Source organism: Pan paniscus, chromosome 4 (assembly GCF_029289425.2).
Source record: "Pan paniscus chromosome 4, NHGRI_mPanPan1-v2.0_pri, whole genome shotgun sequence".
Classification (NCBI taxonomy): domain Eukaryota; kingdom Metazoa; phylum Chordata; class Mammalia; order Primates; family Hominidae; genus Pan; species Pan paniscus.
The window spans coordinates 67,565,812-67,580,415 of NC_073253.2; the positions used below are offsets into that span (position 1 = coordinate 67,565,812).

A 14,604-nucleotide genomic window follows, 5' to 3' on the forward strand; every position below is an offset into this window, starting at 1 on the left:
TCCTGACCTCAAGTAATCCACCTGCCTCAGGTGATCCACCCTGCTCAGTCTCCTAAAATGCTGGGACTATAGGTGTGAGCCTTTACTTTTAACTCACTCATTAAGCCAAATGAATTTCAAAACTTGGTAATGACTTTCCTAAAGCACAGAATAGTATGGATCCTACCATGTGCCTAAGCAATCTCTGCCCTAAGTAGTAAGGCACACCTGCATATATCTGGGGAACTATAAGAAGTATGTCCATGCAAATCTTCCATGAAAGAACATCCTAAGGAAAGGGAGTCAAATTATATTGTTTTGGTATAAGACAATGTGTGGTACAATTGTGTGGGAAAAGACAATGCTTTTCTTACTGTATCTTCCAGTCTGTCCTCTTAGTACTTAGGCTTGAGCCTTAGACCAAGAGATTAGCAATAAAAGGAGTAAAAACTCAGTAAGTAGTGTTCCAAGGCTTCAGCAACTGTGCTGCCAATGGCTGCTGACATAATAGAAGTTAGAAGTTTCATTGCAAATATTAGAGCCTTGACACGTGCATCCAAGCCTTGACTATAATATTGGTAGCCACCAGCAACAGCCAAGATGGACAGCAATAGTAGTGGTAATTTCTATTACTTTAGAAATCCACTTGGCTATTAGGGCTACAACAGCAGAGACTATTTTTTGTTTTGCTTACCATTGCTTCCTACTGTTTAGAACACTTGTGGTCCATAGTAGGCAATCCACAAATATTTGTTCAGTGATTATTGGGTTGATAGGTAATATCACAGTAAGCTGAAGCAGATAAGGGGTAAGTAGAGAATCTCTGGTATGAAAATAACATATATTTTGTCGACTGAATGAAAGAACCAATACTGTGAAGGGAGAATTCAAAACTTTTCACCTTTTAGTTAGAGATTCTGCACTCAGTCTCATGTACTTTTTCAACTATGCTGATAGAAATGAAAGTATTTTGCAGAAGTTTAAAGCTTTGTGATGCTATAAGGTGCTATTGTGGCTTTTCACTCCTCCCTGCTCTCCCTACCATCCCCATCATCTACTCAAAGTTCCCCTCATCCTCCATTTTCTCTATCCTGCTATTTCCCAGTAAGAGAATAATGGTTAAATTACATTTGACAGAAATTAGCTGAGAATCTGCTTCATGAGTGTCACTGTGCTAGCTGATAGAATTCAAAAATTAAAGAGGCATAGACAGACTCTGCCATCACTTGTCTTTGTGCCTTTTAGAATAATGAATCCAGTGATTCATAGAATATAGTAGCTGAAGTTACTTCAGTAATCCGTAAATTGAAAACAGAACCCTGCAACTGAATGTTTCAAAAATGTGTATTTTCAAAACTTAAACACAAGGTGGCTCTCTCACCACATTTTTCTACAATGGAACCTAGATAAATTCTTCATGAGAATACCATTCACGAATTTTGAACAATGGCTTTTAATTCTCTTTGCAAAATTTAATCCACACTGTTTGTTGTTGTTGTTGTTGTTGGACTTTACTGTGTAATTTGAAAATGATGGCCTATTAAATTCTTCCTAAAAACCAGAGGTCAGAATATTAAGCTATTTCTTATACTGTATAATTTAGTAAATCAATAATCATTTTGAGCTCAAATATGGGCTCTAAGATTAACCAAAAATACGAATATTAATATGTATTTCATACAATAGTTGCAAATATTAAAAGGAATTATACATGTAAAGAGTTTCCTGCAGTACTTGATTCTCAATACTAATATTATTACTATCTTTAACTGGCAAATAAATTATTTATCTGTCTGGCATCAAATGCAGAAAATAAAATGTCCATATATCATTCTTTGTTGTTGAATAAATTTGATCATGTGTAGTTCGCCCCTCCTTCCTAAGTGAATTATTACACACTTGGCTCCATAAGTTGTCATTCTTATGACAACTTATGCTTTTTGCTAAGTACTATCCAGCAGAAAGGACATTAGATTTAGAACAAATAAAATTGTATTTCTTAAAAATAATTTTTGTGGTTACATAGTAGGTGTATATATTTATGTGGTATATGAGATGTTTTGATAAAGGCATGCAATGTGAAATAAGCACATCATGGAGAATGGCGTATCTACCCCCTCAAGCATTTATCAACTGAGTTATAAACAATCCAGTTACACTCTTTAAGTTACTTTAAAATGTACAATTAAGCTATTATTGACTGTAGTCACCTTACTGTGCTAACAAATAGTAGGTCTTATTCATTCTTTCTATTTTTTTAATACTCATTAACCATCCCCACCTCCCTTCCAGCCCCCCACTACCCTTCCCAGCCTCTGGTAACCATCCTTCTACTCTCTATGTCCAAGAGTTTAACTGTTTTGACTTTTAGATCCCATAAATGAGAACATATGATGTTTGTCTTTCTGTGCCTGGCTTATTTCACTTAACATAATGATCTCCACTTCCATCTATGTTGTTGCAAATGGCAGGATCTCTTCTTTTTTATGGTTGAATAATACTACATTGTGTATAAGTACCATATTTTCTTTATTCATTCATCTGTTGATGAACACTTAGGTTTCTTCCAAATCTTGGCTATTGTAATCAGTGCTGCAACAAAGAGTGCAGATCTCTCTTTGACATACTGATTTCCTTTCTTTTGTGTATATACCCATCAGTGGGATTGCTGGGTCCTATGGTAGCTCTATTTTCATTTTTTCAAAGAGCCTCCAGGCTGTTCTTCATAGTGATTGTACTAATTTCCCTTCCCATCAACAGTGTACGAGGGTTCCCTTTTCTCCACATCCTCACCAGCATTTGTTATTGCCTGTCTTTTGGATATAAGCCATTGTAACTGGGATGAGATGAGATTTCATTATAGTTTTGATTTGCATTTCTCTGATGATCAATGATGTTGAGCACCTTTTCATATGCCTGTTTACCATTTGTATGTCTTTTTCTGAGAAATGTCTATCCAAATCTTTTGCACATTTTTGGACTGGATTATTAGATTTTTTTCCTATAGCGGTGTTTGAGCTCCTTATATATTCTAGTTATTAATCCCTTGTCAGAGGGGTAGTTTGCAAATATTTTTTCCCATTCTGTGGGTTGTCTCTTCACTTTGTTAATTGTATCCTGTGCTGTGCAGAAGCTTTTAAACTTGATGTGATCCCATTTATCTGTGTTTGCTTTGGTTGCTTGTGCTTGTGGGTTATTGCTCAAGAAATCTTTGCCCAGACCAATGTCCTGGAGAATTTCCCTGATGTCTTCTTGTAACAGTTTCATAGTTTGAGGTCTTAGATTTAAGTTTTTAATCCATTTTGATTTTATTTTTGTATATGGTGAGAGACAGGAATCCAGTTTCATTCTTCTGCATATGAATATCCAGTTTTCCCAGCACCGGTTATTGAAGACTGTCTTTTCCCCAGTGTATTTTCTTGGCACCTTTGTCAAAAATGAGCTCACTATAGATGTGTGGATTTGTTCATGGGTTCTCTATTCTATTACATTGGTCTATGTGTCTGTTTTTATGCCAGTATCATACTGTTTTGCTTACTGTAGCTCTGTAGTATAATTTGAAGTCAGGTAATATGATTCCTCCAGTTTTTTCCATTTTGCTTAGGACAGCTTTGGCTATTCTGGGTCTTTTGTGGTTCAATACAAATTTTCAGATCGTTTTTTCTATTTCTTTGAAGAATGTCACTGGTATTTTGATAGGCATTGCATTGAATCTGTAGATTCCTTTGAGTAGTACGGGGATTTTAACAATATTGATTCTTCCAATCCAAGAACATGGAATATTTTTCCATTTTTTGGTGTCCTCTTCAATTTCTTTCATCAGTGTTTTACAGTTTTCATTATAGAGATCTTTCACTTGTTGGTTAATTCCTAGGTATTCAGTTTTATTTGTAGCTATTGTAAATGGGATTACTTTTTAAATTTCTATTTTAGGTTGTTCATTGTTGGCATATAAAAATGTTACAGAGTTTTGTATGTTGATTTTGTATTCTGCAACTCTACTGAAGTTGTTTATTCTAATAGTTTTCTTGTTGAGTCTTTAGGTTTTTCCAAATGTAAGTCCATATTATCTGCAAACAAGAATAATTTGACTTCTTCCTTTCCAATTTGGACGCCCTTTATATCTTTCTCTTGTCTGATTGCTCTAGCTAGGACTTCCAGTACTATGTTGAATAACAGTGGTGACAGTGGACATTCTTGTCATGTTCCAGATCTTAGAGGAGAGGCTTTCAGTTTTTCCCCATTCAGTATGGTACTAGCTTTGGGTCTGTCATATATTGCTTTTATTATGTTGAGTTATGTTTCTTCTATCTCAGTTTTTTTAGGGTTTTTATCATGAAGGAATGTTGAATTTTATCAAATCCTTTTTCAGCATCAATCGAAATGGTCATATAATTTTTAGCCTTCATTCTGTTGATATGATGTAACACATTGGTTGATTTGCATATGTTGAAACATCCTTGCATCCAAGGGATGAATCCCACTTGGTCATGATGAAAGATCTTTCTAATGTGTTGTTGAATTTGGTTTGCTAGTACTTTGAGGATTTTTACATCAGTATTCATCAGAGATATTAGCCTGTAGTTATTTTTTTTTATGTGTCTTTGTCTGATTTTGGTATCAGGGTAATATCAGCCTTGTAGAATGAGTGTGGAAGTATTCTCTCCTCCTCCTCTGTTTTTCGGAACAGTTTGAGTAGGATTGGTATTATTTCTTCTTCAAATGTTTGAATATACAAGCAAGTCTCCTCCCTCAGTCTCCCGAGTAGCTGGGATTACAGGCGCCTGCCACCATGCCTGGCTAATTTTTGTATTTTTAGTAGAGACGGGGTTTCACCATCTTGGCCAGTCTGGTCTTGAACTCCTGACCTCGTGATCCACCCTCCTCGGCCTCCAAAAGTGCTGGGATTACAGGTGTGAGCCACCATGCCTGGCCGAAATTTAGTTAATAATAGTGGATCAATTGGCACATCTGCTGTAACAAATGTACCATACTAATGCAAGATATTAGTAATAGGGAAGTGGTGGGGTGAGAGAGTATATGGAAACTCTCTGTACTTTCACTCAATTTTTTTCTGTAAACCTAAAACTGCTCCAAAAAGTTTATTAATTTTTTAGAGTCAAAAGTACAAATCCTTCTTTCATTGTTTCTATATGCTGTGTCATACACTTAGAAAGTCCTTCTCCATTATAAAAATAAAAACCCTACATTTCTCTTCTAGTTTTTCTGTGGTTTCATCTTTTTAACTTTTAATAAACTTTACTTTTTAGGGCTATATCTTCAAACCTTGGCTGTGACTATTTCTCAGAGTTTCCTTAGTTTTGATGACTCTGACAGTTTTGCAAATACTCATCAAGTATTTTGTAATGTCTATGGGAATTTTTCTGATATTTATTTCATGATTAGACTAGGGTTATGGGTTTTGGGGAGAAAGACCACAGAAGTGCCATCTTTATTGTATCTTATCAAGAGTATATACTATCAATATGATATAACAATTTATGTTGATCTTGTGCTGAGGTAGTATTTGTCAGGCTTCTCCACTTTGTAGTTACTTTTCCCCTACCCTCACCCTTTCCATACTGTGTCTTCACTACAGTAAAGAAAGTGACTATATTGAGCCCACGATTAATGAGTGTGGAGCCATGCTCTTCCTCCCTGAGGGCAAAATATCTACAAAAGTCATTTGTAATTCTTCTGCGCAGAAGATGTGTGTCTTCTTCCCCAATTGTTTATTTATTAAATCATTTATTTGTATCAGTAAGGATTTATGGATGTTTATTTTATACTTTGGGCTAGCTCATGTTGTTCCAGTTTTGGCTCGTTCAGTTGGCTTTTGTCTCACTTTCAACATACTCCCATCACTGTGGGGTGCTTTTTTTTTGTTTGTTTTTTCCTTTTTGAGGACTTTCTTACTTTCTGCCATTACAAGATGCTTGAGGCTTATCGTGCATATTTCCTGCCCCAGTGCTATAATCAGCCATGTTCCTTTTATTAGAGAATGGTATAAGGAACCAAGATCTGGGAACCAGGTATGCTCAATGTCAGTGGGGTATTATTGCCTCTAGGCTCTCTCAGTTGACAGAGCAAATCAATATATGTGTACAGCTTCATTTTTAACACAAATTTTTGACACATTTGACATTTATTTTGATGTAATTATAAGGTAGAAATTCAACTTAATTTTTTTCCCTATGGTTTTTATAGGCCTGTATTGAGACTTCAATTGGCCATTTCTTATTGGCCTCAGAAAGTTGAGCAGTCTCAGAAAGATTATTTAACTTGTCTCATTCTGTGTTTCTTCATTGGTGAGGTAGAGTAATAATACCCATCTTACATGTCTTTCAGGGCTATAGTAAGGATATAAATGAGATGATAGTCTGGAAAATTCTATGTGGACTTAAAACACTTTACAAATATATGGTGTAATATTAATCACTGTTGAACGGAAAAACACTTTCATTAGAATTAGCATTCCTCAGGCAGCAAATAACTAACCTTCTTTAATGGAGACCTCCTTTGCTTGCATTACTTTTAATAGACAATTACTCTTTTCCAACTGAATATCCAGTATATTGTTCTTTCCATTGGTTTCTACCATTTTCTGTAGAAGAAATAGAATACTTATTATTAACAAATCAATGCTGCTAGTTTAATTTTTTATTAAGTATATGCAGACTAATGAAAATACAAACCACTTAATATCTGATAGTCTAATAAAAAAATACATATACAGTCATGTACTGCATAAAGACATTTTGATCAACAACAGACTGCATATATAACAGTGGTGCCACAAGATTATAATGGAGCTGCCCTATACAAGTGTAACAATTTTATCTTTTATACCATATTTTTACTGTACCTTTTCTATGTTTAGATATACAAATACTTACCATTATGTTACACTTGGCTCCAACATTCAGTATAGTAACATGCTGTCCAGGTTTGTAGCCTAGGAGCAGTAGGCTATACCATAAAGCCTAGGTGTGTAATAGGCTACACCATTTAGGTTTGCGTAAATATACTCTATAACATTCACACAATGATAAAATTGCCTAATAATGCATTTCTCAGAACATATCCTTGTCATTGAGCAATATATGACTGTATTTTAAATAAGCCCACTTCCCAATTTATTTTCAAATTAAAAAGTAACATGGTAAAATATTAAAACAGACTAGCAGTTATAAATGAAAAGTAAAAATATGACCTAACTTGAACCACTTTCTTTCCAACTATTCAACTCTCAGTCCCATGGTTAACAATTCCTTATATATGTTTCCAAAATATTTTATGACTGTACAGCTATACAAAGAAATCATATTATATTCTGTTCTGTGCCTTGGCTGTTCCGCTTAGTACTATTATCTGGGAGACGATGTCATGTAAACCCACATAGATCTACCTCATTCTTTTTTTTTTTTTTTTTTTTGAGATGAAGTCTCACTCTGTCACCCAGGCTGGAGTGCAGTGGGGCAATCTTGGCTCACTGCAACCTCTGCCTCCTGGGCTCTAGCAGTTCTCCTGCTTCAGCCTCCTGAGTAGCTGGGATTACAGGGGCACGCCACCACACCCGGCTAATTTTTTGTATTTCAGTAGAGACAGGGTTTCACCATGTTGCCCAGGCTGGTCTCAAAATCCTGAGCTCAGGCAATCTACCTGCCTTGGCCTCCCAAAGTGTTGGGATTACAGGCGTGAGCCACCGCACCTGGCTTACCTCATTCTTTTTAACAGCTACATTCAGTTTCATTTTTGAATATGCTGTAATTTATTTAACCAGTCTCTTACTGAGAGAGAGAGAGACAGACAGAGGCCATATTCTACTTTTTGTAATGGTTAAACATTCTTGACCATATCTCTTGGGTATTTTTGTGAATAGTATAATAAGCCTCCATATACTCTTCAAATAGCTTCAAAAATCAACTCATGAACAGTCTTATATCATCTGTATCTCTATCCACCGCTCTAGTCTCACCACTTTTGAATTGATCTTAAAGCAACTCTCTGACATTATGTTATTTCATCTGTTAATATTACCATCCATATGTATCTCCAAGAGATGACTCTTTCAAAATATGGCCACAATACCATCATCACCTCAAAAATGAACAATTATTTCTTATTTAAAGTGTTTAAGAATATGACAGATATTTCCAAATTAATTTCCAAAATCATTGCACCAACTCCTTTCCCACCAAAAATGCTTCTTATTCCTTTCTCTTTTATCTCTTATTATGTTAGGAATCACTCGGTTAAGAACACTTAACTTTACCGTTTAAAAAAAGCTCATAATGTTACTTCAAAATACGCATGATCATAAAAATTCTTTCATTATGACATTTGTGTGTGTGTGTGCTGAGGAAAAGAAGGAATAGAAAAGAATTACAAGAAAAGAAGAGAAAACAGAAGTAGATATTAGCCTCCCTCCCACTCTTGCTTCACAAAGTCACTTCCCAATTCTTTCATTTAACCACCTACATTTTTCAACAGCTATTGAAGGCAGAGGAGGGAGGATAAACCCAATATACACTTGTGGGTTTGGTCTACCATTTGTCCAGAGTTGGGGAGACAGACTTTAAATGGCTTTGCTTTTAGGCAAAAAAGAAGGAAAATGGAAGAGATAGAACAGGAAATACTAAAAAATGAGTAGTTATAATAACAGATTGAAATATGCATTTACTTCAATGTTTACTAAAACCATTCCAGAGTTTATGGACAATGTAGGCTTTCTTTTTTTTTTTTTCGAGACGGAGTCCCGCTCTGTCGCCCAGACTGGAGTGCAGTGGCGCGATCTCGGCTCACTGCAAGCTCCGCCTCCCGGGTTCACGCTATTCTCCTGCGTCAGCCTCCGGAGTAGCTGGGACTATAGGAGCCCGCCACCACGCCCGGCTAATTTTTTGTATTTTTAGTAGAGACGGGGTTTCACCGTGTTAGCCAGGATGGTCTAGATATCCTGACCTCGTGATCCGCCCTCCTCGGCATCCCAAAGTGCTAGGATTACAGGAGTGAGCCACCGTGCCCTGCCTGGACAATGTAGGCTTTCAAGTATAGCAATTCCCTTTTATCCATGGAAGGATATGTTCGTGACCTCCAGTGGATGCCTGAAACCACAGATAGTACTGAACCCTATATATAGTATGTTTTTACCTCTACATACATAACTATGATGAAGTTTAATTTATAAATTAGGCACAGTAAGAGGTTAATAACAATAACTGATAATAAAATAGAACAATTATAATATACTGTAGTAAAAGTTACATAAATGTGGTCTCTCTCTCTGAAATTATCTTATTGTACTGTACTCACCCTTCTGATAACCGAGGTGGCTACCAAGTGACTAACAGACAAGTGGTCTATAATACAACATGGATACACTGGTCAAAAGGATGAATCACATCCTGGGCAGGACTGACAGAGACAATGGAAGATTTCACCGTGCTACTCAGAATGGTGCAGAATTTAAAATTTATGAATTGTTTATTTTGGGAATTTCCCATTTAATAGTTTTGGACCACTGTTGACCTCAGGTGGCTGAAACTGTAAAAAGCAAAACCTCAGATAAGGGGACTACTATATGTATTTTCTGTTTGACTTTGGCAAAAGTACATACATTATTTGTTCCCCTGTCATAGGGACATTTTGATGTATTAGTACAAATGAATCCAAGCCAGATATATTTTAAACATGGAGTTTTAAAATGAGAGAGAAGAGCATAGCAAAATATAATATTATTATCTTGATCATTTTTTGGTATATTTTTCTTTCTTCCCAACTTCTTCCCTTGGCAAAATCTGTTCCATGTATCCCTATATAGTAGAATTGTTTTCTATTTTTACGTACCTTTTCTATCTGTGAGAAGTCATTTATAAGTTTGTCAAGATTCACACTGCTAATCTTTTTCATACATCCTTCACTGCTTTGGTCCATGCCTGAAAGTAGTAAACAGTAGATAGTGTTAAATAAATAAATAAGATCTAAAGCACCACAATAGTGTTCATAGCTCAAATACTAACATTTCTATATTCAACTCATAGGGCACCTACTTGGGCTCCATTGCACTGAGAGAATTTTTGTTATAATCAATATTAACAGTGGTCAAATGCATTGTCTTTTCCACTCCTTACCACCCACACCCCAGTTGACTTATTTATATTTGTTTCTTTACTGCATTAAAACCTAATGCAATATTAAATCTGAGGCATGACTTTTAACTGTAATTATTCTTAATTAAAGATGTTAAAAATACTTGTTTAACTATCATGTCACAAATGTTTTCTGCTGTTATGCTTATTTCTTATATTTTGTTTGGTAAACTGGTAAATAAAAGATGCATGGAAATTAATGTGCTCAAAGCAATCTCTCTGCATTTCTATTGTCTTGTAATTTTGTATAAGGGATTAACCTTTGGGGATAGCCAGCTAACTGCTGAAGAATAAGAGTTTCAGTTTTAGTCCTATGAAATCAATCATAAGAAATTCTTCAGAATCCCAGAATGTAAATGCTGGCTACTTTGCAAAAGTCAATTTATCCATTCTGACTGGATGAGTTTACATCTTCAGATGTAATGTAAACAAGTATGAGACACTTGTCTTTAGATTTTTCTATAGCAAAGAAGAAAGGGAAAATACAAGTTTGAAATTCAGGGATGTTAGGTTGAGGAAAAAACATGGACCAATGTATGGTGTGTGAAAGCGGTAACTAGTCCAAAGTAAAATGTAAGTAAAATTCCTGATGTAGTTACTCAAAGCAATTTGGGGGCATATTATTGTTTAAAAGGAAGTTAACCAAAACAGATATTGCTTGACAATATGTTATTTCATCAAGATATCTCATTTTCTTCTTTTTGAAATATTTTGCATTAGCAATTATTAATGGTTTTTAAATCTCAGAGAATTTTAGCTGTATATTTTGTTTCTTGAATTATTATCTCGAATTATTATCTTATGTATGACATATGCAAGCACAACTACATATAAAATCCTTTAAATAGTTAAAACTTGATCCTTACAGCAGAAAAATATTTGTTAATAGCCTCCCATGATACAGTAAAATTCCTTTTGGAGTAAAATTAAAAATAATTGCTATTTGATAGTACTGTTATTCTTTAATAGTGCTACATGGTAATCTGAAGTAGTTAATGGAAACTCCCTCCACCCCCAACTTTTTTTTTTGGTACCTAACCTTTTAAATAAAAAAGGTTTTACTAGGGTTTTGTCTCAGAATCTGGCTCTTGAAATAAATGCATTTAAATTTGAGCTTGATTTTCTCTCAACTCCTTCCCCCAAAGAAGACCCTGTTATTTCCTTGTAAAACCATCACTAATATTCCATTTGCTATCGTTGCATGATATCCCTTTTGCCATAATGGCAGAGCCAGGCAATTCATTTCTAGGTCAATTGCCTAGAAATGAATTGCCTGCTCTTCTGATTTCTTAGGTCAAGATCCTTTCAGTGAATATGGTCTTGCCCTGTGAAATTCGGTGTCAAGCTGGTGATTCAGTGCTTGTCAAATTCCTTAGTGAGCAGCAGAGACTGATTTGTGACCTTCAAGGCTCAGCTTCAACCGTCCCCACAGGCAAGTGAAAGTCCCATTTCCTTCTTTGTCTTCTTGCCTGCTGGCTTCAACCATCCCCACAGGAGCGTGACAGTTCCGTTTCCTTTTGGGTCCTCCTGTCTGTTGGCTTGAGTCCCGGGGCTCGTCCTCTCCCCTACCCCACACAGTTGGTCCTTCGCCGCTCGCCTGCCCCACGCTCTGGTCCCTCCTCTTTCCTCCTCACCTCCCCTCAAGAATTCACTCTCAGTCCTGAAGCCTGGGTCCCCTGGCTCCCTCCCCGTCATCCTAGTGTCCTTAGGGACCTAGCAGAAATAAAGGATGGGGGCCGAGGACCCGCGGATGTGAGAGAAGTGCCTGAGACAAAAACTTGTATGGACCCAGAGCACTGTAAGGAGATAAGAAGAAAAGCATCTCTATGGAAAAAGCGGGAGTTTCGAATCGCTTTCTAGCGTCCTTAGCGGCCTAGCAAAAATAAAGGATGGGGGCCGAGGACCCGCGGATGTGAGAGAGGTGTCTGAAAAGAAAAGCCTGTAATGGACCCAGAGCACTGTAAGGAAATATGAAGAAAGGAATCTCTATGGAGAAAGCGGGAATTTCGAACCGTCAATAGAGTTTGGAGTGTACCTGCTGTTGCTCCTAGTTCCCCACAGTCTCCCTTTCCGCTGCCTCTGGGGCCTGGTACACCCCTGAATGCTGTCCCCTCCTCCGAAGCCGAATCCCCCAACAATGGGCCCGCCTTTCTCTGGGCCCGCCCTGTGCGCTATGCTGGAGCTCCTACCACCAGCAGTTCTTACCAACTTGGCCCAGCTCCGCTCAGCATCTGCGGCTGCTTAGGTATTTTCATGTGGTTTCCAGAACACGAATCAACACCGGATCAATAATTGTTTCCCCAACCAAAGAATAAATCACATTGGGTGTTCTGAATTGTGAGTCAGCTCCATTGAATAAATAATTATCCATATCTATTTTTGTAACTTATAAAATTGCCTTTTAAAATTCCAGAGCCAGTTAATAGATATGGTTTCCCATCTACAGAGTTATATCTTGGTAGCTTAATGATTAAGGGCGTGGGCTCTTGCGTGGATTCAAACCCCAACTCTTCTCTTTTTCCGTGGGTGATAGTGGGTAAGTTCTTAATTTCATGCACCTAAGCATCTTCATCTGTATAAGAGATTAATTATAATGCCTGCCTCTGCCGGGCGCTGTGGCTCACGCCTCTAATCCCAGCACTTTGGGAGGCCGAGGGGGGTGGATCACCTGAGGTCAGGAGTTGGAGACCAGCCTGGCCAACATGGTGAAACTCCGTCTCTACTAAAAATACAAAAATTAGCCGGGCGTGGTGGCGGGCTCCTGTTATCTTACCTACTTGGGAGGCTGAGGCAGGAGAATTGCTGGAACTCCAGAGGCGGAGGTTGCAGTGAGCGGAGATCGCACCATTCATTGCATTCCAGCCGAGACCCACAGCAGCAAGACTCAGTCAAAAAAAAAAAAAAAAAAAAAAAAAAAAAAAGAAGCCTGCCTCTTAGGACGGTTGTGACGATTAAATGGAGTGATGCATTTATAAGGTGCTTAATGGAGATCCTTGCTTAAAGTAAGTGTTCAGAAATGTTAATTATTAGAATTTTTGAATGTTGTTCAGTAATAGTTTGAAAGCGAATCCACTGCCAACTTCGCCTCATCTGCTTTTTTTTTTTTTTTCTGAGTGGGAGATGGGAGGTTTATTTTTGTTAATGTGATTTTTCGATAGACTCCAAAATTTGGCAAGTGAAAAAATATAAACAGTAATATGATAACCCATACTTTACTAGTTGAAAGGTAGTGTGGCATAATGGCAAGAAAATTAGGTTAAAGTGGAAAATGGGGGTTGTAGTCTTCACTCTGCTGCTCAAATAAGCTTTCCCTAACATTAGTAGCAACACATAGAAATATTGAAAATGACCTGCTGAATTGCGGGTTCTACCCAATTAGCAAATATAAAATGTTCCATATAACTCATGTCATAATAACTTTTGAAACAAGCCCATTTTAAGACCCTAAATGCTAAAATGCTACCTTCTCCATGAGTCATTCACTGATCGTATCAATCAGTTGTGATCTACCTTTCCTTACTCTATGGAACATGCTAGCTTTCTGTGGCATTTGTTAAGACTGAATTGATGTATTACCTCTTTTGCTGTATTTATTATTGGCTCCTTGGGGGAAGAAACTCTATTTTCTTTATATATATATATACACACACACACACACACGCACGCATGTATGAATGTATGTATGTATGTATTAAGTTCCACCTAGGCCCATCCTAGGCAAATTTCAGGAGTCCTTTGAAAATATGTGGTGACTGGTATGTGTAAGGTGGAGAGGGAGGAGCTCCCTAGATCCCCTGCCTCATCTGTACTTCCAAATCTTCTGGATGTTCCAACATTTGAAATACAGAAGCCTTGACTATCTAATGATTTTGGGATGTAGAGACTAAGAAAGTTGGAATATTATATATATATATATATATATATATGTGCACACACCTATATGTATATATATACACACATATATATGCATATGTATATATATACACATATATATGCATATGTATATATATATACACATATATGCATATGTGTATATATATACACATATATATGCATATGTATATATATACACATATATATGTATATGTATATATTTCTCCATAGAGCCTACCATAGAGAAAATAGAAATGAACCAACACATCAGGAATAAATCAGAAAAGTTTAGCTTAATTTTTCTAGTTTAGAATGGGTCGCAAGTTTATCTTCCAGTTTATAAATGTTAGCATTTTTTTCAATGAATTCTAGTAGGTTTAAAGTACATCTTTCAACGAGAAACTAAATGAACTTGTCATGATTTCATCATTAAAAAGTGAATGTGTTTCACAGTTGTATTCACAGTCTTATTCTTTAGATACCATCCAACTGAGAAACAGAATTCATCAAATATTTGCTCAGAAAAGATTCATTTTTGCTTACTACTTGGATGTGGGATCAGTCATACACCACATGTCAACAACATGCAATTTACTCATGTAGC

The 14,604-nt window shown here is 36.7% G+C and overlaps 1 protein-coding gene across 1 annotated transcript in view; it reads right to left on the minus strand.

The window, feature by feature from the left end:
* CCDC152 (coiled-coil domain containing 152) overlaps window positions 1–12,365 on the minus strand; it is a 43,622-nt gene extending 31,257 nt beyond the window's left edge. Inside the window, exons 1-3 of the mRNA XM_003810991.6 lie at window positions 12,163–12,365; window positions 9,826–9,914; window positions 6,478–6,583 (exon numbers count right to left, since the gene is read on the minus strand). Coding sequence (XP_003811039.1) covers window positions 6,478–6,583; window positions 9,826–9,912 — 193 coding nt within the window. The 5' untranslated portion in view covers window positions 9,913–9,914; window positions 12,163–12,365. The remainder of the gene's footprint in view (window positions 1–6,477; window positions 6,584–9,825; window positions 9,915–12,162) is intronic.
* Between the last annotated feature and the right edge of the window lie 2,239 nt (window positions 12,366–14,604).